This window comes from Athene cunicularia (genome assembly GCF_003259725.1).
Source record: "Athene cunicularia isolate RWA chromosome 4 unlocalized genomic scaffold, athCun1 chr4_part2, whole genome shotgun sequence".
NCBI lineage: Eukaryota > Metazoa > Chordata > Aves > Strigiformes > Strigidae > Athene > Athene cunicularia.
Genome location: NW_020799099.1, coordinates 9161274 through 9184794, shown reverse-complemented (window position 1 = coordinate 9184794; position 23521 = coordinate 9161274). Strand labels below are relative to the sequence as shown.

At 42.1% G+C, this 23521-nt stretch overlaps 1 protein-coding gene across 1 annotated transcript in view; it reads left to right on the top strand.

Annotated features, from left to right (window-relative positions):
* The window catches only part of ADAMTS3 (ADAM metallopeptidase with thrombospondin type 1 motif 3), a gene marked incomplete at its 5' end in the record, with an annotated part of 126990 nt that overhangs the window by 84806 nt on the left and 18663 nt on the right, over positions 1-23521 (top strand). Inside the window, 9 exons of the mRNA XM_026847909.1 lie at positions 3123-3322; positions 14408-14491; positions 15667-15823; positions 16997-17102; positions 18064-18207; positions 19721-19853; positions 20314-20427; positions 21518-21663; positions 22217-22392. Coding sequence (XP_026703710.1) covers positions 3123-3322; positions 14408-14491; positions 15667-15823; positions 16997-17102; positions 18064-18207; positions 19721-19853; positions 20314-20427; positions 21518-21663; positions 22217-22392 — 1260 coding nt within the window. The remainder of the gene's footprint in view (positions 1-3122; positions 3323-14407; positions 14492-15666; positions 15824-16996; positions 17103-18063; positions 18208-19720; positions 19854-20313; positions 20428-21517; positions 21664-22216; positions 22393-23521) is intronic.

The following is a 23521-nucleotide window of genomic DNA, read 5'->3' as shown; positions in this document are numbered from 1 at the left end:
TGGACAGCCTTCTGTAGAGTGGGTTAGATAAAATATCTAATGCGTCTACCCGCCTGGGAGGTTCTGAGTTACATGTGTGTATTCTGTATTTATAAGGGTAATAATGCCATCTCCTCAATAGAATGCATCTGAGGACACTTAATCTGCTGCTCAGAAAGGATATCTGCTGATCCCCCTTCCCTACGCTTCTGCCAAAGCCAGTGAATCATGGAACAAGCTTTATAGAACTAGCCAAAGTTAATGATGATCAATTAGGTTAAATAACTTGAGGTTGATTGAGGTATTTAGAAGGGACTTGAATGCTGTGGAAAGCTTCACTGACTCTCTGAGCTCTACTAAAATTTCCAACAGTGCCCTAGTACTTAGCTGAATCATAAGCAAGGGCATGAAGAAAGGGCATCTTCTGACTTTGTGCTGCTGCTCTCACATGTCATACATCATCCCTTTGACCTTACATTCTCTTAAGTGCTTGTCAATGGATGCAGATTGCAGCATTTGCAAGCAGAGCTAGCCTTAGTACTTGCACTCTGGGTTTGATTCTGATTGTTTGACTCTGAAGTCACTTAAGTGTTGGATTATAGAAAATGGACAAGCAAGAGAATCGATAAACCACTTGTATTACCCTGTATTTTTTGGACAGGACATAGCGATGTACAGTGGGTACGTTTAGGGCGAGGATCCCACTGCTTTACTTCCCAGAAAGGTATGGGGGAAGGCAACACACAGAATGAGTCTTGCAAAGTAATTACTAACTGATAAGCAGCTCAAATCAGCCTTAAAGTCGGTTTTGATGTTAGCATTTCTGTTAGGGAGGAACACTTAAGTAGTGCCAAGAAGAACAGATAAAAAATTAAAAACCAGTCAGCACCACGAAAATGGCAGCTAGAGTGGGTACCACTTAATAGCCTCAGAAGTCCTGGTGCCAGGCTGAGTGAAATGGTTGGGTTTTCACCACTGAGCCCAGTCAGGGGGAGGTTTGGGGTTTTGTAGAAAGCAGTATGCAAGTTGCATTTCAGGAAGTGGGAGGCTCAATGTTTGAAAATGTTTCCAGTACTACTTTTTCTTTTTTTTTTTTTTTTTTTTTCCAAATCTTGGCCAAAAACGGTCATTACATTTCTTCCTAGAGTGAGGTTATTTTTTCTTACTTCATTGGGATTGCACACTTGAAAAACATTCTGTGGGTGCATGCGTGGAAAATATTGGCATATTCAGAATGGCCTCTGTGTGCAGAAAATGGTTACATATTAGAGGAGTGGGAAAAAAGGAATCCTTTCTGACTCACTCTGCATGCTCACATGCACACTAAAAAGAGATTCTCTTCCTCATTGGAACTGCAAAACCACCTATTTAAGAAAGGAAGTGATGGCCAAACCAAAGGTGCTGCACCATGCAGATAGTTGGTTCGCTCTGGAGTGATCTCAAGCTGTTCCATTCATGCTGCGGGCGCAGCAGTATGGTGACATTACGGGTGTGTTTCCGTTGGACACCGTGCTCGGCAGCTTTGCCAGCTGCAGCAGTTTTTAGAATTTGAGTTTGTCTATGAATTTCCCACTTGTGTGCCATCACAGGGTTCACATTCTTGAGAGCAAGAGGACTTGCGGTTGAATTGTAAAGCTGTTTGCAGACCTGGTCTCTCACCCACAGTGGCAGGCTAAGCTTCTGAAAACAACTGGGGACAACCTCGCCATTTGATGTCGGGTTTGGGTAAAGTTATTTATGTGTTCCTGTGAACCACTGTGATACTTAGGAGGGAGAGGCATCCCAGCTAACTCAGCCAGTAGTTGAATCTGTTCAAGATGAATTACAGTGTGGTCATCCAGCACATTTTGCAACATTGGACCTGGTCCTGCTGTCCTTCCACCAACAAAACTTACATCCAGTTTACTGGGAGTCATGCCTGAAAACATGTGAAGGGCCGGTTTGTGTACTCGTAACCTTGGCTTTCATCAGCTGCAGTGTAGAGAAGAAGAAGGGCTTGAAAGCTGTAGCATCATTTGGGGAAATGCCCCATTATAGTACAAGTCAACCCAAGTGGAAGGTGGGACTGTGCCCTCCTTTCTGTCCATTAGATGCTGGTTGCTTTTGCTGGGTTCACAGAACGGGAGGATCGTTGTGTGTTTAAGGGCTGTGTCGTCTCTTTCTTCTATGTGGAAGAAATGGGAAATGGAGATGCTCCTTGCCTGTTGTAGAGACAGAGGCAGAAGAACAGCCCAGTTCCTAGTGAGAACTGCAGTATGTAGCTGGTGGTTTACACTGTGAAATATTCCAAACGGGTCTCTTCACTGTTGTTCATTGCTTAGAGCCTGTTGGTGTGCTGGCTTAGATTTAGGAAGAACTAAGTAACCTACAGCTGTAACTTTTTTCCTGTCAAAAATCTATGGTGATAGTTTTGCTTTACTGTCCGAAGGGGAAGGAATAGCTTTTGAATCATTGCAGATGTAGGCTATTGAATGCATCCCCTTAAAAGCCAATTCAGAATGGTTCATCTGAACTCTGCCCCTTAACCCGTGTCTTCGAGGGACCCTTCTAGTATTCTGTGATACTCACAGGAGGCTATATTCCAACACCTACTTTTTAAACAAATAATTACAGGAATAGTAAATCGTTCATAAATTCTAGCTTAGCTGTTCCAGTGATGGGGTATGAGGGGGAAACCCACTACACTGCTGTTTGAGATCTTTTCAACATTAATTGGGTCTGACTGCATTACTTTTGAGCACTAAAGCCACAAGTGTTGTACAGCATCCCCAGTGAATGCTGAAGCATCTCATGTCTCTTGTACTTCATAACAAATGCCTGATGTGGTAGAAAAAAAGGCAGGGGGAAATTCTGGGTTAGAAAGGAAGTATTTGGCCAAGTATTTTATGCTTGAAATAAGAACCATGTGATTATAGAACCATAAGGTTGAAATATAAGAGCCATGTGATTATAGGACTATATGGTTGAATTAATTTTTTGATTGGGTATCTGGTGATTGCCCCCATGCCACTAAAATAATCTTTTCAGTCTCCCTGCTTTATTTTATCCAAAGAAGTGGTGACTCTACAGGTGAGGGTGATGTGCAGGAGGATATTTCTGAAATGGAATTGGAGTAGATGTTAATGTCTTACTCCTTCTTATAGAGTCTCTTCTTGGCGGCCTTGGAGACCTGAGTTCCTTGTACAGTGGCGTCGAGCAGCAACTGAATGAAACCCTGAGGCGACGCAGGCATGCCGGAGATGATGACTACAACATCGAGGTGCTGCTAGGTGTGGATGACTCTGTCGTCCGATTCCATGGCAAAGAACATGTTCAAAACTACCTCCTCACCCTCATGAACATAGTGAGTATCTTCCATCATGCTGCACTGCTTGTTTTGGAATATGAAAGGCTTTTGGAATCTCTTGCAGAAGTATCTAGGAGACCATGATTGATAAAAGTATAAATATGATCATTTTTTTCTGCTGTTGGCGATGGTTCTCTTTTCAAAATGTTCCCTTTAATTGATCTTTATCGCAACAGTTTTCTAGGGCACATTCTAGGGTAATTCCAAGAATTTGGAAATAGTTGAAAAACAGTGGGGAAAAAATGTAAACTTGATACACTTCTGCTGCAACACAGTTCTGAAGGAAACCTGGTTAAAGAATAAACAGGCAGAGCAAAATAGTGTTTTAAACACCTGACGGCACTTTGAAAGAAAGCAAACCTTCTACTAACGTCTGTTTCTTATCTTGTGTGGCAATATCCATATTTATGTAGAAACTGCTAAAGAACAGAGACTCATAGACCTGCTTTATCATAGTGTGTCTTACAGGGTTAGCAAGTATTTTTTGTCTACATAGACATTTCTGGCTGTCAAATCGATGGCAAGATACTATGTTTAAAGGTACAGTCTTGAACCACACGGTCAGATTCTGTGGAAATGCACATTACAGAAGAACACAGTCCATACTGTACATTAAAAGTTATGTATTATACCAGCACTGACTGCCAGAATTGCTCAAACTTAAATGTTTTCTGTTTTCTCTATCTTAGAAGAAATTTAAAACCAATACATTAAAGGAATGCAAGGGAGATGTATAATCCCTTGTAACATGTGGCCTTTTCTTAATGCATATGTCAGACCCATACAGATACACCTTAAAAGCTTTTGAGATCATAAGGTTTTCCAGGAAATAACCCCAATATCCTAAGGATAGATTATAAAAAAATAGGCTTACAATTAATAATGATTTGATGAACGTAGAAATTATTTTTGTACTTTTTATACTCACCTTTTTATTTCTTGAATAATTTCAAAATTATTGCTTAGGCTTACAAATCATCTTTGTAACGTTTCTTTATTCTGCATCACATCAGCTACCATCGTTCCTGACTGAGAGAAATCAGTCCTTTCCCTGTTGCAAAGATCCAGAAACACCTTCTCCCCCTCATCCCCAACCCTCCATTCCAGCTCTCCTTAGTACATAGCATTCCATTTCAGGAGAAACAGCCAGTGTGAATAACACATACAGTGAATTTGGCCTTCACTCCTTGTTTTATGGTTAGTTCATATGCTTGTGCTCATCATTTTTTCTTAGACATTTTCTGTACTCTTAATGCTGCCTTCCCTCTGTCCAAACTCTGTACCATTTTGACGTGGCAAGCATAAAAAGACTCGTTGAGGCTCACCCTTTCACTTAGTTCATTTAAACCTGAATTATGTGAGGAGTGACTGATAATTGCTGGGGTGACAGGAGCAATCCCCTGGCACCTAAGCCAGCCCGTGGAAAATCTGCTCCCAATGTGTGGATGGAAGAGGTGATGCTGCGAAGGGGGGGGAAAGCAGGTAGCAAAACTCAGCATTATATACAGGACTTCTCAGGACAGTGCCTTTGTGTCAGACCTCATGTGTAACACAGAAATTACAGAAACGCTACATTCAAAATGGTTGAGACATTACTTCTCTCCCATGCCTTCTGCCTTTGGCCTGAGCTGTGATCCACATGGCTTGTATCATAACGCATCCTGTTTTACACAGCTTCCATGTACTGCACGCTGTGCAGTGGCTGCATCCCGCCCCTGGCTGAGACTGAGGCTGGAAACGCCACCTCTTGTGGTTCAGACTAAAAATGAGTTGCTGTATCTGGAGAAGGTCTCTTTGCAAGCTCCTCAGTCGAATAAATTAGCTATTCCTTCATAAGGAACTGTGCTTCTAGCAACACAAATCCTGCATGTCTGAAAGACTACACTGCTTAGGTACAGTGGAGACCCCTCAAATATTGAGGGGCCAGGACAGCAGTGTACCCACAGGTATGGTCTCATTGTCAAAAGACCTCAGTTATCTTTTAGATGTTTAAAGCCTTTTTTGAAAAAAAAAAACAAAGAAAAAAAAAAAAAAACAAACCTCAGCACCACACAGCTTTTGCCTGTCACAATCCCATTTCAGTTTTCCAAGTGCACAAACATGCGTCTTTGAAAATCAGCCCCACCTGTTCTAAGCTCCCAAAAATTTAGAGATAAAAAAAAAAAGCCCTCTACGTGATTTTAAACCAACTGATATCTTTTCCAGCATAACTGTGTAGAATTGTAACAACTCTGTGTAGAATTATACTGTGCTATAAATCTAGAATAAGAAACCCCAGACATACACACACATTGTAACTGAAAAACAGAATTTCGTCTGCTAGGTTTACAATCTGGAGCTTTGTTCAATTTTACGCCTTTCCTACTGTTTCTGTAATTGTGAGCTTCTATGTTTTAGGTCACTGTGGTATTTCAGCATGCCAGGGGAGTTTCTCTCTAGCAATAAATGAACGAATACTGTAGAATCTTGGTTAGATGAAAAGGGGCTGTTGAGTAATGTCTCTGCATTTGGTTTTGGAGCCATAACTTCCTCTCCTCCTCTGACACGCACAGAGGAAGCATTAGGAAGCTTGGTGTGAAGATCTTTGGGGAGGAACAAGCCACTGAACCTGGGCTGCTCTGGGGATCATCTCTGAGACATGGCTGAACCAACAGCAAGGCTTTCATGGCCATGCATGTACGCCTAGTAGCTGTGTATCTTTGTTGTTAGTAGAAGCTTCTTTTCTAGACTTGAGGGAATCAGAAAGCACATGAGCAAATCTTTGCTTGTTCCTAGAAGACCAGCAGCTGCGGGGACTGCAGCATCTGCAGTCCAGTCCGCTGCTGACACCAACAGACACAGCTCCACACAGCTGAATTTGCCTGACAGACATTAACCTGACTCTAGGTTCAGGTTTAGATTTGAACCTAGAGGTGTGAAGGTCCAAGAACTGAACCTTGCATATCTAAACTTGTATCTCTTACTCGCCCTAAAAATGGGAGGCTCTAGAGTTTGTGGTGGATGTTAGGAACATTCATGAGGATTTTGGCAAGGCTCATGGTGACTTGCTAAGACTTGTCTTCCCACGCAGGGAAGTTAAGGGCCACATGTAATGCAGCATATTCAAGACAGCTCCAGAGTAGCTTCAAAAGAGCAAATATATACAGGCATCATAAGCAACACTACTTTGCCCAAGTGCAAAAAAACAGTATTAAATCACATTCATTCAACCCTGTGCCAAGCCTGGTTATCCTGGTGCCGTGCCGTACTGGCACAGCTGTATGGCTGGCTGTGCCAGAACTGAGCACTGCATGGCCTTGCCATGCTATTGGGACCTCCAGGGCTGGCAGTGTAGTTTCATCTAAAGAAATGCCCCAGATGTTCCCCTATACTTAACATTGCTACATACACAGGGCTTGATAAACAGGCGGGAAAACCCAGCACCAGCAGTGCATCTGAAACAGGTGTTAAGGGTCAGTGCTGGAAGTCAGAAGCCCAGACGGGCACATCTAGTCCAAAGCAATCAAATCTTTTGTGGTGTCTAGCTTTTAGATGAATCTTTACCGTTACTTCACAGCACAAACTGCCAAAGTCATTGACAGCCTGCCTTCCAGAAGGGTTAAAATCACCCATGGGAGACAACGTCATTCCTCTGGGGTTATTAGGGTAGCTCACTGGCCTGTCCATTTGTCTTTACCAGGAGTACATAAGGAGTTGCAGCCTCTGCCTTCTGAACCCTGCCATAGTTAGCACCTTTCCTAATCCCCCATGGAGCACCCCTTGGAGAACCTGCAGAAATACAGCAGGAAAGCAAGTAGAGTGAAAATTGACAGAGAAGTAGGACTGCAAAAGCCTACCCCCCTTTCCTCTCCCACCCCTGTTTGTTCCCCCACCCCGGTTATGCTCCGTGGCAGCTCTTCAGTGACTCCCTGTCTGTTGGAAGCTGGGTCTGGTCTCTGTGACATGGTATGTGCCATGCTGGTGTTAAGGTCACTTCTTTTAAAAGGAGAATCAGTTTTCACCACTCTTCGTTTAATGTTTGATGGGAGTATGGCACTGTCAGTATATCTGGTGCTTTGCAGCTAGCTCTTTGGTGTTATGTTGTCTCTCATGACATGGCTTTCCTCTTCTCTGTGCTACCTAGGCGAAACCTCTAACAAAAAGAGAGGATCTTGAAGGCACTGCGTTCAGTTTAGAGGAATTTCATTTTTCAGCTAACAAAAAACAAAACAGTGGAACATTCATACTGATCACTTTCAGCAAGAGGTAGCTAGTACACTTTCTTAAGTGGATACTTAAAAAAAGCTGGATATTTTCATCACTGTGGTGTTAGATCTGAAATTAAAGGTCTCTTGCATTAGGCAACTGATACATGTTACTCCTTTACTTAAGACAAAGCTTCTCTGGAATAAAGTAACTGAGATCAGAAAGATGCAAGGAGGGCATCAGGATATGCTGAGGGATTCTAAGCAGGTTTGAACTTGGCAGTATTTATATCTTTCAAATTGCAAGTTGCTTTTGACAGAATTCCTCTTTTGGTAATCACTGTCCACTCAGCATTGCAGTTTTATGGGTATCACTTTCTTTCCAAATAACAATTTTCATTTGTTGTCCACATGCTGAAATCAGTGAGACCTTTACGATTAGCTTACATAACAGCAGACAGTGCCAGATATGTGTAGAAATTCTGCCATGGTCTTCATGCACATACACTACCTGCAGTTCTTTATCTCCCATCACTTGTTGTCGTTTTTTCATTCACTCTGCCTCTGCCTAGACGTGCAGAGCAGGGCCTAAACACATTATTGAGTTGAGAGATCTCTTGACTTTTTCGCATCTTTAACCCAATCACTTGCCTGATAGTTGCTTCCTCAGATAAAGGAGAAGGGTAGGGTCAGTGCTCATTCTTCTTTGTACAGTTCTACGGGGAGGTGAGGGTTAATGCTGGTGACTGACTACAGCATGCATAATCTGCAGGTAATCTGCAGCATTTAAATATTCTCGCTAGCAGTGCTTCAGAAATGCCAGGTTCCCCTGAGCAGTGACTTGTGGCTGTGCTAAGCTGCACGGGTAGTTTGTATTGCTGAAGAATGTGAAATAGGAATTAACATAGTTTTGGCAATCATGGAAGCAAGTTAACTTTTGAATCCAGAAAGTTTGAGATAAAAATTATTATTCGTGTGAGGAACAAAATATTCCTTTTACAGTACTTGCAGGGAATAATTTTATTTTTAACCACATACCTCATGAAATGTCAGCAATAAATCTTCATTAGAGATTATGTCAGAATATCGTCTTTTTAGTTTTAAAAACATTTAACTTCGTAAACAGCAGAGCTGATACACTGTCCCAAAACTCTTCCATCTTTTCTTAAACATCAGCGGCTCCATCTTCTGGGAGTGGATGTCAATACAGAGCCTGTGCAAGCTGAAACACCGCTTCCCTGGGAATCTGTTGGTCAGCTGCAATGAAGATGGTTACCTCTTTTAAGAGGAATGCTTTTGTAACAATCTAGTCAGTCATGTCAAGATTTTAACAATGGTAGTCTTTTTTTATATAACTTTCTAAACAAGATGCAGGTAAAACAGGAAATTAGAAGAAAACAATGCAAAATAAATGCAGGGAGAGATGATGGATATAGAAGAAGAGTATCAAGTTTTTACAAATTCTCTTAATGACAAGGTTGCCAGAAGAGCCCAAGTTGAGCAGTGTTCCTGCCAGTCCTTTTACTTGGTGGCTTTCCTGGAGACTGGTCTGTGTTGTGAAGCCTGAACACCTACAGAAGACCTTGCAGCAGGCAGCTCAAGTCTTGCAGCCGGCTTGGCTAGTCTGTGGCTTGGGTGTTGAGCTGGACAAGGAGGCACGTTGTGTCCTCTCGCTTGTCCTCTCTCCCAGCCCAGCTTTCTGTGGCAAGCAGGCATGCTCAAGTGACACAGGTCAGAAGAAAATCTCTGCTTTATTTCCTCACTTTTCAACATCTCATGTTGAGCACTGAGGGATGTTCTTTAATGGGCAAATAGCCTGTTCTGTACGTGGTGAATTTTTCTTACAAGTTTGGGAGTCACTGTCTGTGCCACTCATCCAGCTGTTGGGTTACACAGTGGAGCTGAATTGCGTGGCTTCAAGAATACCCCAGGCCCTCTCTCTTCATCACAGAGGCTGTGACAGCTGTTTCTCCTTCAAAGCCATCCTTTCTTCACAGCCCTGACATTTGATGTTTGATTTTGTCAAGCTTATAACTTACCTTGTTGTCTGTCAAGATTACTAATTAGGGAGCTGTCTCTATAGCATACAGTCATCACACACTCACTTCTCCCATGTATGAGTTTATGTTAATTTTAATCTCATATTGCCGTCAGCCTGTGGTAAAGACTAACAGCATATGAAGGTGTCACCAGAAGAGCACAACTCACTCCTTGCCATTTATTCTGGTGATTTATACCTGCATATGGTCAGTTGACCAGTAGTTTGACAATTTTCTTCAAAGCTGTTTCATTCCCAGTGGTGCGAACAGTAAAGCAGCTGATGGCATTAATCATTAAATTCTGAATTACTCAACATTCCTTCACTGTAGAATACTAATTAAGAATTTGCACTTTTCCCCGTGCAACTCAGACACAGAAATGTAAATAGTTTCATCAAGGCAGAAACAGAAGGTCTGAGGCTGTATGGCCTCCAAAACCCAAGGAGAGTCAAATGAAGTATTTGGTATAAGCTCAGAGGAACTTGCTTCGAGTGAGCAGAGGCAGGGAAATGACAGCAAAGAAACTTCTGTAACCTTCCCCAGTCAGTTCAATTACTATTAAATCATTTCTGTTGACATATCTTGGTAATTTCAAAGTGATCAGAGATGCCATAGATTCTAAGAGAAGGAAATGAAGAGCTGGTAGTCAAGGTAATACTGTTATTGTGTAGAACTTTCCATCAAAAAACATCAAAGGAGGTCACTATAGTCAGGACCTGAAACACAGAACAGAAAAGCAAATGAAGTCTTGGTCAGCCAGTAGTAAAACCAGGAACAAGGGCAGAGTCCAGGTTTCCCATGGCTTCTGGAGCTTTGACCCAGCAGCAGCCATCCCTCCTAGTCCTCCTGCAGCTGAAGGCCACTTATGGTGGTAGATCTGAGAGCTGGTCTGGGGAGACTGTGGTCATGGGTGAGGCTTTGCTGGGCTAATGGTTTACCCCCTGCTAGGCCATTTGGGACCTCGGCCCTTGGCAGGGCTGCTGATTGCCTTGGCTTAGCCTGCAGCCCCTACCTGGGCACCACAGAGGTAGGGTCAGCGGGCACTGGTGGGCCACCCTGCCAGAGGATTGCACAGTACTTGTGCAAAACCAGCTGTGCAGCTGCAGCTCACTGTCTGTCCTGAATTTGAAAGGCCAGCTACTGAGAGTTCATACTGCAAGAGATGCTCATAGGACCGGTCCTTGGGGATGTACAGCTGACTGTGGTTTCAGAGGCAGCAATTTCTGTGCCAGGTGAGGATCCAGCCACTATACATTTGGGGAGGAGGTCTGGCTAGAGGATGCCTTCGATTTCTCACTGTTGTCTTACGAGTATACTAGTGTGGGAATGTGGGTTCACCCGTGACATTCGTGGTGTGTAAGCACGAGTGTGTTTCCACAGAAGTGCTGAATTCCCCTGGTTAGCAGGTATCTTCCCTTTCCAGTACTCCTCACTGCAGTCTGACAGTTTATTTGCCAGGTTCATTTATTTTGTCTGAACAATTTTTTATCCATTCAGTAAGCAGATACTTCCCCACTTTGTCTGTGGAGTCTCACAGTTGTCATCACTGTCCCTGTCAACATCACTGTTGAATTCAGTGTAAACCCTTTTTACTCTTGAATACTGTGATAGGGGCTGCATGGCCAGTTGGCCATCTGTGATATGTTTCACAGGTTCAGATCAGACAAATCAAGCTTCCTGGGCTGTGACTTATTTATGTGTTTTGTACTAGTATCTTGGAAAGTAATTCTTTTTGCCATTATAATTACAGTGTAAATGCAGCTACAGCAGTCTGAAAGTGCTGCAGTCTGCACTGGTGTTTTCAGCACTTTTTTTTAGATTTGTGTCCTTCTGGTGAGGTTACAGGTTTCCAAAATTTTCTGTGTTTCATTCACAATACAAACTTGCTCCTTGTGGGAATCTTGTAGTGGAGCCCTCCAAAGCAATCCACAGATAATGGTGTAAAAAATTGTGTCAAGGAGAAATCTTGAAGACGACTTGAATCTTTAGGTCAATTCCAGGATCCTTTTTTGTTTCTAGGAAAGCCACTCCTGGGAAGCTTGTTGTTTCATGGCACAAGGAAAATTGTGAACATTTTTTCTGACACAAACCTTTGAGGGAGCAATGCTGTTGCATTCATGGGGAGGAAATACGAGATGAATAATTGAACTTTGGAATAATTGCTTCAGAAGACAGGCAGTCTGAGTTATGTGCTTATTCCTTGTAAAACTGTCCTGCTGACTGTCTGTTCTCAGCTGGTCCTCAAAGGGATTGCATTTTTAAAAACCATGGGCTAAAATCATTGTGCCAGGTCCCACAGTCTGGACAACTCAGAATGACCTTTTTCCCTGCAGGGAAGGGGAAAGTTCTGTTTAGCCTGACTATAAAAAAATACCTCTAAATCCTGCTCAAATATACCAGCCTCTGAACAGTGGTATTTATTCTTCACCAATTACCCATAATATAATATTTATTTTGTTTTTAGGGAAATGAGTAACTTCATTGATGATCTGCAGCTGTTTTAGCCCCTTAATTTATACTCTGGTGGCAGGACATTTCTCACCTTCCCAGACACAAGGAGGGTCTTCAAGAAGAAAATTTTTGACCCATCTGCATAATTCTCCTTTTTTAATTTCAATTCCACAAATACTCTTTTTAGTACAAAAGTGACCACATAATTCTAATTTATCTCTAAAAAGTAGGGCAGCAGTATTAGTTGCTTCTAAAAAAATTTTCAAAACAAAAACCACCATGAAATATTTCAGCAGTTTTATCTCTGGATTTCTGTCTTGTGTCTGAGCTCCCTAATGGGACTTAAGCATCCCTTGTGCTGGGAGTGTTCCCTGAGCTCCTGTACGTGTGTGTGATAAAGGATATGCAACATTTCCTTCCTTGTGAGCAGTAATAAGGCTGTTATTTCTAATCACCTGCTTCTTTTCACAAAACTTCTGGATACTTAACTTCTTTGAGGTCTTTATTGTTTTGTAGGCATTACTGGAAAGCGGTTAACAGGGCCAAAATTTATTGGGGCATTAGATCTAACAGAGGGAAGGATTATCTAATCTTTATTTCCTTTGGAAATTGGGCTAAAAACACTTGTATCAAAAGTTCTGCCTTAAAATGATATGTAGAGATCTCATAGGAGACCACTGCAGACCTAATTTGGTGCAAAGCCATGGACTGTTTTATGAGGTCTCCCTCTGGGCTTTGAAGTTTGCTCTTTCCTGTATGTTTTCTGCAGTCCTTGAGGACTAGATTTTCGAGGTCTCAGGGGGTTGTCTTACGATGGGTGTTTTCTCAGGCCAGCAGTTGTTTTCAATGTAGTAAGTCTTTCCAGATCACATACATGCTTCCATGCAGCTGGTGGATTTTTTTAACAGAATGCGTTGACTTGTAAGAATCAAGTATATTTGGAGATACCATTACCCTGTAAAGTATACTACAGCATTTATGTCTCTGGCAATGCTGTTGAGTTTAGAACTTTCAGATGAAAATTTCCAAAGCAGCTCTGAGATTTGGAAACACTTTGCCCATTAATTTTAAGATTGATTTTGAATCAAGAGTACTATTCACATCTTTAAAGCTAAACACATGCCTACATGTGTGCAGAAATGGAGCCTTATTGTTCGTGTCATTGTCTAAATATTCTGCCTTCCCAGCCTAAAGCTGCAGAATGTAAAAATGGCTTTAAGTCAAATCCTCAAGTGTTTTCCAAGGACAAACCAGTGCTAAAGTTAACGATACATTTCCTTGAGTTAGAGCTACTGGCAGCAGTATCTTTTAGAAAATGAACAAAAATATGCTCACTCACTCTACCCACTAAAATACTCTTCCCATGTGTTTAAACCGATCAAAGGAAGGCAAATGGTTGATGAAGCAAATAGGAACAGAATTTGGAATTCATCCACAGTTAGAGTGGCCAGATGTCATAGAGAGGTGGCCATATGGGATGGAGAGTGATGGGTCTATCTGTTGTTAAAGCAAACTCTATCTCCTTTAAATCCTTCAGTGAACTTGAACACACTGCTATAACCTTGCTTTCAGGAACAGCCTCGTTATGTTTATCAAATGAGTGAAATTAAGGATTCAGATAAGTATGTGCAGGGTTTGAACTTGAAGTCATTTTTTTTCCCCAGTCCCCTTTTTTTATTGGCCTTGATCCAAAGGCTGTTAAACTTTAGAGAAGTCTTGATGTGTGCTTCAGAAAGTTCTGTGTGAGAGGGTATGTGGTAATGTGTAGTCTACGTTTCTCCCTCCATGGAAACTATTTGAGGCTTGAATGTTGGAGAATGGCTTGCAGAGAGCAAGGCCATAGCTCCCTGCAGGAGCTGGTCAGCCATAGCTCCCTGCAGAAGTTGGTCCCAGCCACCTGAGGTAAACAAAGGAAAGAACCCAGGGTACAGTTATGTAAACAAGGATGAAGACCCAGGGCTCAGTTGTGCTAGCGAGGATTGTTGTGAGAACACAGAGATAAGTTGGGGCGCATTATGACCTTGGGGGTCAGAGAAAAGAAGCCCTGGGAGAGAAGCAGGTTCACAGCAAGAAAGATGTTTATGCATACCAGAGATGCCACAAGGGGCTGGGATATTATAATGTGACTTTTTAGATGTACCCAATGGCTGAGATATTATAATATAGTTTCTTAAATGTATCCAATAGAGTTGCAAGTAGTGTATTGTAGACTGCTTATATAAGGTGTGATTTCTATCAATAAAGTTGAAGCTTGCTCTATCATTCACATTGAATCGGCTGCTTGCTTCCTCCGCCCACCGCAGCTTGAATCCTTTTCTAAGTAGACTGTAGTTATATAAGCAATTGAAATAACATGTACGTGGCCTTGAAGTCCCCTTCTTAATTTTTTTCTTTTTTTTTTTCCTCAGGTGAATGAAATTTACCACGATGAATCTCTTGGTGTTCACATAAATGTTGTGCTGGTCCGAATGATCATGTTGGGCTATGCAAAGGTAAACAAGCCTCTGAGCCAGTTCTCTGCCTTCGTCTTCTTTGTAATTATAGTTATCACATGAAGGGCTGTGAAAACAGAAGTCTGCTGAAGAGCTAGTTCCAGAGAACTCCTTTTTTTTTTTAGCATGTGCTAAATGTGCTTGTGCCCTCATTGCTGAGGCTGACCACAAGTGTCCCTTTTGTGACACAGGTGCAGGACTGTCTCTGCCTGCTTAGGCTTGCAGACTGAATTACTGCCCTTGTGAGTCCTTCAGCAATTAAATCAATTTAGTAGAAGCAGTCATCTTGGTTGACCAACACAGCTTGCTGGCACACACACCCTCCAAACAGTCTGCTAGTGCGACTATCTCATTTTCTTGTTTTGTATACAACCCTGTTACTGGGACACAGCACGCTCCTCCACTTTGTACCCTGGGCAGTACTTGTAATACATTGATTTTGCAGGTAAAATACACTCAGAGAGTTTTGAAACAAATGCTTGTTAAACTGTTCAGGATGAGAGGAAAGCAGTAATGCTGTTTAGGGTTTGATAAAGATCATATCTGTTCAGTTTAACGCAGGCATTGAATTTGGGCAAGTCAAAAGACCAGTTTGATGTTTGTCTTGTAACTAAATTTACTGAGGTTGTAGGCATATGCTGTAGCAAAAAGCCTCACAGAACCAAATGTATAAGCTGTGTTCATCAGTACACATCCACTGACACTACAGTGTTTTGCACCAGTTGAGGCATTGTCTCATATGTTTATATTATTCACTTCCTCCGCACAGGCTGTGTGTGTCACTACATGCTCATTCATCTCAACTGAATCATGTTGTCGCCTGGCATTCCAGAATGTAAGCAAGTTACAGCAAAAGAAATAAAAATGTCTTTATTCAATCATAACATCAAGTTCTGTGTTCCTTTTACATGTTACAGGCAGTTATTTTCATAAATGATGTGAACACTCATTAAACTGTCTTCAGAAAATCCCCTAAAGATGTACTATCACACATGCGTGGTCACTATTAACATACACGTTTTCTTTTCTCATAGGAAAGAAGACCATCATGACTTAGAGTGATAGGCTATTAGGAAGAGAGAAATGGGGATCTGGTTGATGCCCCCAAGAAAATCAAAACTTGTCTGAATTTCCTACCTTTAGGAGCTTCTGGGTCTAATGTGTTGCTCTTTCAGTCCATTAGCTTGATTGAAAGGGGGAATCCCTCGAGAAGCTTGGAGAACGTGTGCCGCTGGGCGTATCAGCAGCAGAAGTCGGACCCCAATCACTCTGAGCACCATGATCATGCCATCTTCTTAACCAGGCAAGATTTTGGGCCTGCTGGTATGCAAGGTAATGCAGCTAACCTGGAGCAAAGCTATCCGGACTTGGTGTTTCTTGGCTAGCATCCACCAGAAAAGAGGAAAATTTGAAAATTGCATTGTTATGTGACCCTGAGACCGTAAGCAATGTAGGCCTTTATTCAGCAAATACTTAAGGAAGTGTTCAGTTTTAAAGATGTATTGAAATCTGGTCCTGTTGGGGAAGGCATGTATACTCATCATCATTTTTGGTTCCTTATTCTGGCTTTAGCAAAGGCTCATGTGGACAGCCTGAGCATGTACGCATGTACATGAACAAGTAGTTCCTCCCATTAATTTTACATGCTTTTTAAAAAGCGAGTAGTCCTTGCCATTTATATCTAACTGTAGCAGATTAAGTTTCTTGCATTGCAGGTGTAAATAAATAGCTATTTACTTACTTCAAGCACCAGGTGTTTGTGTGTGCAGGGATCACTAGGAACTCTCAATGCACTTTGCATTCAATTTTTATTTCACTGCGTTGTTCGCTGTAGTTTTCTTTTTATAGATAGCATACCACCTACTTTGATACCTGCATTAATCTTTGTGACTTAAAGAAGTAATGATAGTGGGCAGTAAATTTACAAAGTGTTATTGATGTTAGTGCAGATAAAGAAGAGTCTGTGTGAGACCATGTTTTGGCTGTCTAGCTGGAGATGTCTTAGAGATTTGTGTTCAGTACCTCCATGCTGCCTTCATCTTTCAGAGGGAGATAAGGATCTAAGTTCTTCTTCAACTCTGGGCTGGCATGCCTGGAGTGAAACTGGTTAGGTTGGGATGTTAAGTAGACTTCCCTGTCTTCAGAAAGATTTTAGCTTTTACTGAGGAAAAGGCATGCAGTATACACCAGGCTGTATGCAGATGAAGGTACTAATATGAACACATGCAAGAAATTCCAACCCATAGTTCTACGTTCTAACTGAACAGGAATCCTGTGCAATTTTGGTGATAAAAGTGTAAGTGCCTGAAGTAACACAGATGTCTGTGAAATTGATCCCAGCACGTCAGAGTCATTTACTCTGTTTGTCAGCAATTGCAGGCAGAGAAAAAATTTACAATCAAAAGAAAATAATTCTAGGTTCTTTACAAGTGGTAAATTTATTGGGGGGTCATGTTTAAAATAAATGTAATGAGCAAAAGAATCAGACATGACTTCTCTCCCTAGGATATGCTCCTGTTACTGGTATGTGTCACCCGGTCCGAAGCTGTACTCTCAACCATGAGGATGGGTTTTCATCAGCTTTTGTCGTTGCTCATGAAACTGGTCACGTGTAAGTCTAACTTTTATAATTAAATTACCAATAAAATATGGTGCTGCATCTCCTCCTTGCTTCAAGTGGTTTAATTTTAATGGCTATATGAAAGCAATCCTAATTTTATTTCCATCCCCCTGGAATGCATCAGTGGTTTAACCAATGAAGAGATAGATGGGGGAAGAAAGGAAGGGGAAGAGAGACGGGAAACTTGTTTCCTCTAGGGTGAGGAAGAGGTCAGAAAGAAAACCTGGAAGGCCCAGGCAGTGGACTGCAGTGATTTGTCAAGCATCCTTAATTACTGTCTTCTCATTGACTGAAAGTGCAGAATTGTTAGATTTGGCCCCTCTTCAAGAGTGCTAAAATATTAGGTTGGGAGTAACTGATTAAGCAGAAATCTCTGTTAGCTGTCTGGATTAATTATGTCAAGCACTGAGGATCTGATTTTTTGTCTTCCTTAAGTAGTGCAGGCCACTTGTTCAGCTCACTGGGAGGAATTCAGCCCCACTGGAGATGACAGGGACACTTGCATTTTAAGCTGTACGAGGTGCATGCTTTGAGATGTAACGTGCTACCATGTTGGCTCTTTTGAGATACAACATGATAACTAGCTCTGTGTTTAAATAGGTGCTTTTGGTAAATGAGTATACAAACATGAGCAATCAGTGTCTGAGTGAACTGCTCCCTAATGGGCAGAATTGTTGTTTTCCTTTATCTGAAGCGTAAGAAGTCATCATCATCTAGTTAGTTCCTTCCAGGTATTACAAATAAATGAAATACAGATGAAAGAGTATCTGGAGAGCCCTTATGGTTTGTCATCAAAGAAGATCAGTTTGAAGTGCAGGTGGTATCTGTAGAATGCAGAGAACAATTTCACTTTGCATGATTACATGTGCATGAGAAGCTGTTTTCTTTACAATTTTTTTACCGGTTGAAGAGCTGAAACTGCCTAGGCTCTGATACCAATTCTCTGTTACAGGCTGGGGATGGAGCATGATGGGCAAGGGAACAGATGTGGGGACGAGACAGCGATGGGGAGTGTTATGGCTCCCTTGGTGCAGGCTGCCTTTCATCGTTACCACTGGTCCAGATGCAGCGGCCAAGAACTCAAAAGATACATACAGTAAGGGCCTGTCAGCATTCAGTGGCAGTTGTTTTACTAAATAAAAGAGAAATCTTTGTAGTTCCTGGGTGTGGGGCCAGTGTGCTGCCATCTGCTAGGCAGCAAAGAGGGGAGGAGAGGCCTTGAAGGAGCAGGCACAAGTGTAAATGAGACCCTTGACTGTGTAAGCCAAAAACTGTGGAAGCCCTTTTTGTAAATACAGCAGTACTGAGGAGTGGGGTCCTCTGGAGTGGCCTGCCATCTGCTTCCCAAAGGGACTCAGCTTTCAGAGACTTCCAGAGGCATGCTCTATGCATCAGTACAGTCCCCATGTCTGGCCACCTCTGATGGAACAGTTTTCTGATCATCTTTTTCTCCATCCTCTCTTCTGTTCTTTTTTTCCCTTCAGATCTATATTAGAAAAGCTATAAACCAGGACCAACACTTCCTTACTAAGGGCTGTACTTAGAGCCACATTGCCTCCTCTGGGGTATGGTAGCAGGAGCCTCTCTGGCAGGCTTTATGTCAGGTTGCTGGTGTTTTCCCTAGGTTTTTGATTTTACTAGGATTTATGCTGTGAAACTGGCAGGATGAAGCCCTAAACTCAGAAGAGGTACTAGCAAAAGTTGTGGAAGGAGAAGGTGGCATGCATGTGCATGTCTGAATTAGGGAGAAAAGGAGAACAGATCTCTACTCTGCTGGTTCTAGTCTCCCTCCATGTATGTACCTCTTCATCCAATTCTTACCCAGGCTTCCTCCTCCATTGCAAGTAGCTGGTTTTGCCAGTCAAAACTGAGTGAAAACTTCATGAGTTGACCCACATCTCTTACAGAAGGAACCCTATTCATAACATGAAGCATAAAATAGTAATTGATTGAGACCATAGAGCTTAAAGTAAAATATCCCAGTGCAGGAGGAACAGCTTACCAGTATCTCTGGTTTAAGACATCAGAGTTAAATAGGAATGAGAAAAAAGGAAGCCATATTCTTACCCTTTGCATAGGGAGGGCTTCATCCCTGTCAATACAGTGGATATCAGGTCAGAAGATCTGTTCTCAGACTACTATCCTGTTTTGAAATGCCATAAAGTCAGCAGACAGGCCCCATGTGACTACAGTGGGCTTTGTGTTAGGCCTTGTATTAAGACCAGGTCAAAGCACATTGAGATGTTGCCCTTTGGCACTGAGAGTGGAGGAGTGTTTGTTTTCTACCTCTGGTGACAGGAAAGTAAAGTGCAAATTTCACTAGGCCAGAGCAGGGAAGGGCTGGAGATGCCTCCACACAGTCTCCAGCAAACTCAGGGATTTTGCTGTAGGATCTTCCCACCCAATGCTCAGTCATATTGCACGGGGCAATATTCCTACAGAGGGCACTGTCTGTGCTTTGGAGAGCAACAACTATGTAAACAGAACATAAAACAGGTTGGAGAAAAGGAGTATTGCCTTACTAAGAATAAGTACTTTGATCTTGATCAAAACCAAAAATTACTACATCTTCTCTTGATTTTTTTTTTTTTCTGTGTATCTGTCCACAGCTCTTATGACTGTCTTCTTGATGACCCTTTCGAACATGATTGGCCCAAGCTTCCTGAACTGCCAGGCATCAATTATTCCATGGACGAACAGTGCCGCTTTGATTTTGGCGTTGGCTATAAAATGTGCACAGCGGTATGTCCAAAGCAGTCATTGCGAAGACAAATGTTCATTCAGCAAGTTGATGTCTGGTCTTATTAAAGAGCTACAATATACACCTCTTCTCATAATTGAAGAACAGTTAAACAGATCTGTAAAGAGGAGCGAGAAAGATTTACAGGTGAAACACAGTCACCTGGGTCATTTGGTTTGATGGTCAAGTGGATGGCAGCGTGATCCACATGACACAGACTTGTGGTAGTGATCCCAAGGAAGAAGGGAGAAAAACGCTTTTCCTCCCACTTCTGGGTGTCTCCTCCTTTCCTCTTCTCACCAGCTCAGGGCTAGAAAATGCAAGGAATAAGCACTGCCCCTTTCTTTCTGAAGACACTGTACTTATTGGTAGCTCTGTGTGTGGAATGAATTGACTGGGTGGGTTGAATCCTTATCTGAAAAGTATTAATAAATTTCAACTCATAAATGTTCTGCATTTCAGTTCCGAACCTTTGACCCATGCAAGCAGTTGTGGTGTAGCCATCCAGATAACCCATATTTCTGTAAGACTAAGAAAGGGCCTCCACTTGATGGGACAGAATGTGCCCCTGGAAAAGTGAGTATTGTGGTTTTGCTATGTTTGTACTGAAAAAAAACCCAATCAACAATTGCATTCATTTGGGCTGAAGGGCAGAGAGGAAACCAGAGAATTGCCCGGCATCCCCTGGGTGGAGCTAGATGAAGGGAAAAGAGGGAGCTGTGCTTTCCCACTGTGATACTCTGTGAACTCTACAGGGTTTGCTGTAGCACGAAGTAAATTTTGTACATAGAAACCCCAGTTGAGCTGTAACCCATCCTCAGCCTCTTCTGTGGCCTTTTTGTTATGTTTTTTTGGATTCTTGTCTCATCTGCAAAGTGTGCATAAAGTGTCTTTAGAAATCCATGGTAGCAGATAATGCCGTTACTGTAAGACAGCTGCTTAGTGCTTGTGGTCCAGACATCCTGTGGCTAAATGCGTAGGCTTAGGATTAGCTCTTTATTTTTCCCTTTTAATATCCCCATTAGTGGGTGTCCTGCTGCTAATTCATTGTTAATTATAAAAGTATACTCAAATAAATGTTTGTTTAGCAAATTCCATGTATTTTGAGATACAGGAGAGCCTCTGAGTATGCCCTGGCCAGCAGCAAAACAACACCCTGCCCAGCGACTAACCCTCTGTTCCAGCCTATTTCCATAAGTGTGATATTTCGCCAGTATGAGGAAAAAAAAAAAAGAAAAGAAAAGAAAAAAAAAAAGAATAAGCCCCAGCGAAAACTTTATTCTGCTGATACTCAGAACATTAAAATTCCTTCAAAAAGGTGGTAGCAACTAAGATGCAGATGAAAGAAATCCTCATTTAAATTAAGTGAAGGGGAGGGTGGAACGTGTTGTGTTTCATATGTTCTGCCCATGGAAGTGTTCAGGTTCAGGTTTGGCAGGGCTGCCTGCTTGTTCATGGAGCAGACTCCCTTCAGGGAGGGGGATCAAGTACAATTGGGCCTGGAGTACATAGACCCTCACCCCCTTTGCACTGAGGAAAGTTCTCTGAGATGTCCCTTCACAGCCCATGAGCTCACCTCTGCGTACTTTTAATTTTACTGCAATTACACATTTGGATTGGGTTTTGTTTCTGTTCTCATTTGTTTTCCTTGCCCGATTTCTCTCAGTGGTGCTATAAAGGCCACTGCATGTGGAAGAATGCTAACCAGCTGAAGCAGGATGGCAACTGGGGACCCTGGACCAAATTCGGCTCCTGCTCACGAACCTGTGGAACTGGAGTTCGCTTTCGGACACGCCAGTGCAACAATCCAATGTAGGTCTTCTAGTTAGATGGTAGTTCCAGTCAACTGGGAATTGTTACAGGTGTCAGTTTAAACGGCATTTACGTCTTGGATGGAATCTGCCAAAATATACATTCTGTTTGAGCCCCTTGAAATAATGGCTTTCTGCAGGGAGCCAGAATCACTTTTGGAGAATCCAAGAATTTCCAGAGGAAAGACTGTGGAAAACCATCCAAAGGATTTAGCTGATGTGTAAGAGAGTGAAGAGTGAGCTCAGCCAGCTGTAGGATAAATTTAGATAACATCTCATTGTAAATGAACTATTGGCAGCATGTATGTGCACATGTATTACTTCTGCATTTCAGCATATGCCTTGGGGATGCCTGGGCAAGCACGGAGGTTATACTGCAAGTGTGTATCTCTGTGCAGAGGAACCGCTCTGTTTCCATTTCTGTCACTTCACATGCCTTTTTGGAAAAACTGTCTCTTAAAAGAGAGTGTGAAATTTCACCTAAGACAGAAGAAAAGTCCCCAGAGCTAACATCCAGAGGGTTTTATAATCTCTTGAATGTTTTCTCTTCACAGGCCTGTTAATGGAGGTGAAGACTGTGCTGGTGTCAATTTTGAGTTTCAACTTTGTAATACTGAGGAGTGTCCAAAGCACTTTGAGGACTTCAGAGCGCAGCAATGTCAGCAGCGCAACTCCCACTTTGAGTATCAGGACAGCAAGCACCACTGGCTCCCATATGAGCACCCTGACTGTACGTCCTGTTATTTGCCTTTATGACAAGTCAATCCTGGAATCTCCTAGAGCTTGGAGGGGGAAGTTGCTTAATGTAGCTAGGGCTGTTGTTAAACCAATCATCTCTCATGATAATGGTGCTTGATCAAGAACATATTTAATTTCATTCATTATAAAGATATTTTACTCCTCATTGTAATTTAACAGTTCAATTTTTTTAAGTCCAGGGAGTAGCAGCTGTGCTACCAATGTAATTCCTGCACAGAAATAAAATCTAGTAGTCTTGTATGATTACAGACTGTGACCTGTAGCACTGCTCCCCCATTTTCTTCCTTCTCATATTCCTTTCTCCCTAATTGAGGCCTCCATGTTCTCCCACCTCTCCGTGTCTGCCTCTTCCTGTAATACAACTAACCTACCCTTAATGCCTTTGCTCTTGTTGAAGTGTATCCAAGAAATATCTTCCAGATACTGTCATAGGTGTCCATTTCAATATTTCTGGTAAAGGAATTTCACTTAAACATAGTTCTATCAAGAACAGCAGGATTCTATGCCTGGTCTACATCTGCTCATCTAGTTCATCCCTACAATCTCCTTGGCTAGCAGTATAGTTTAAAAAAATCCATCTTCTTTCCTTGTTCATTACAAATTTTCGGAAGTGCGAAGTTATGTTCCTGGACACACAAACTTCATGGTTCTTAGCAAGGTTAATTTCTAAAAGTGGTACAACCATTACAATAAAATATCTCAAAGGAGTTACTAAACCTGTTCCTTATATTAGAGCTCTTGATGTTCCCAAGAGGTGGATGTTTACTCATCCATGAGACTTTGATGGGGGTGTGAGTAGGGTAGGAGAGAGTCTTCAAGTCATAAAGAGCAAGCGTTAGTAGGTGTCCAGTCTGAAAATGTACTTTATTTCTCTTGTCACCTAACCCTCACTGCATTAGCTGTGTCAAATTCTTTCACTCCTTGTCATCATTGTAGTCTAAAGATCAGAACACCAAAAAGAGTGGAACCCAAGAGAGAGAGGATGGAGAAATATGCTATTTTGGTCTTGTAGATCAAGAACCAGAGAAAATGGAAGAAAGTTTGTCAGATTGTACTGGGTCTGGCTGAACTGGAATTGGTTTTCCCCTATAGCAGCCCTC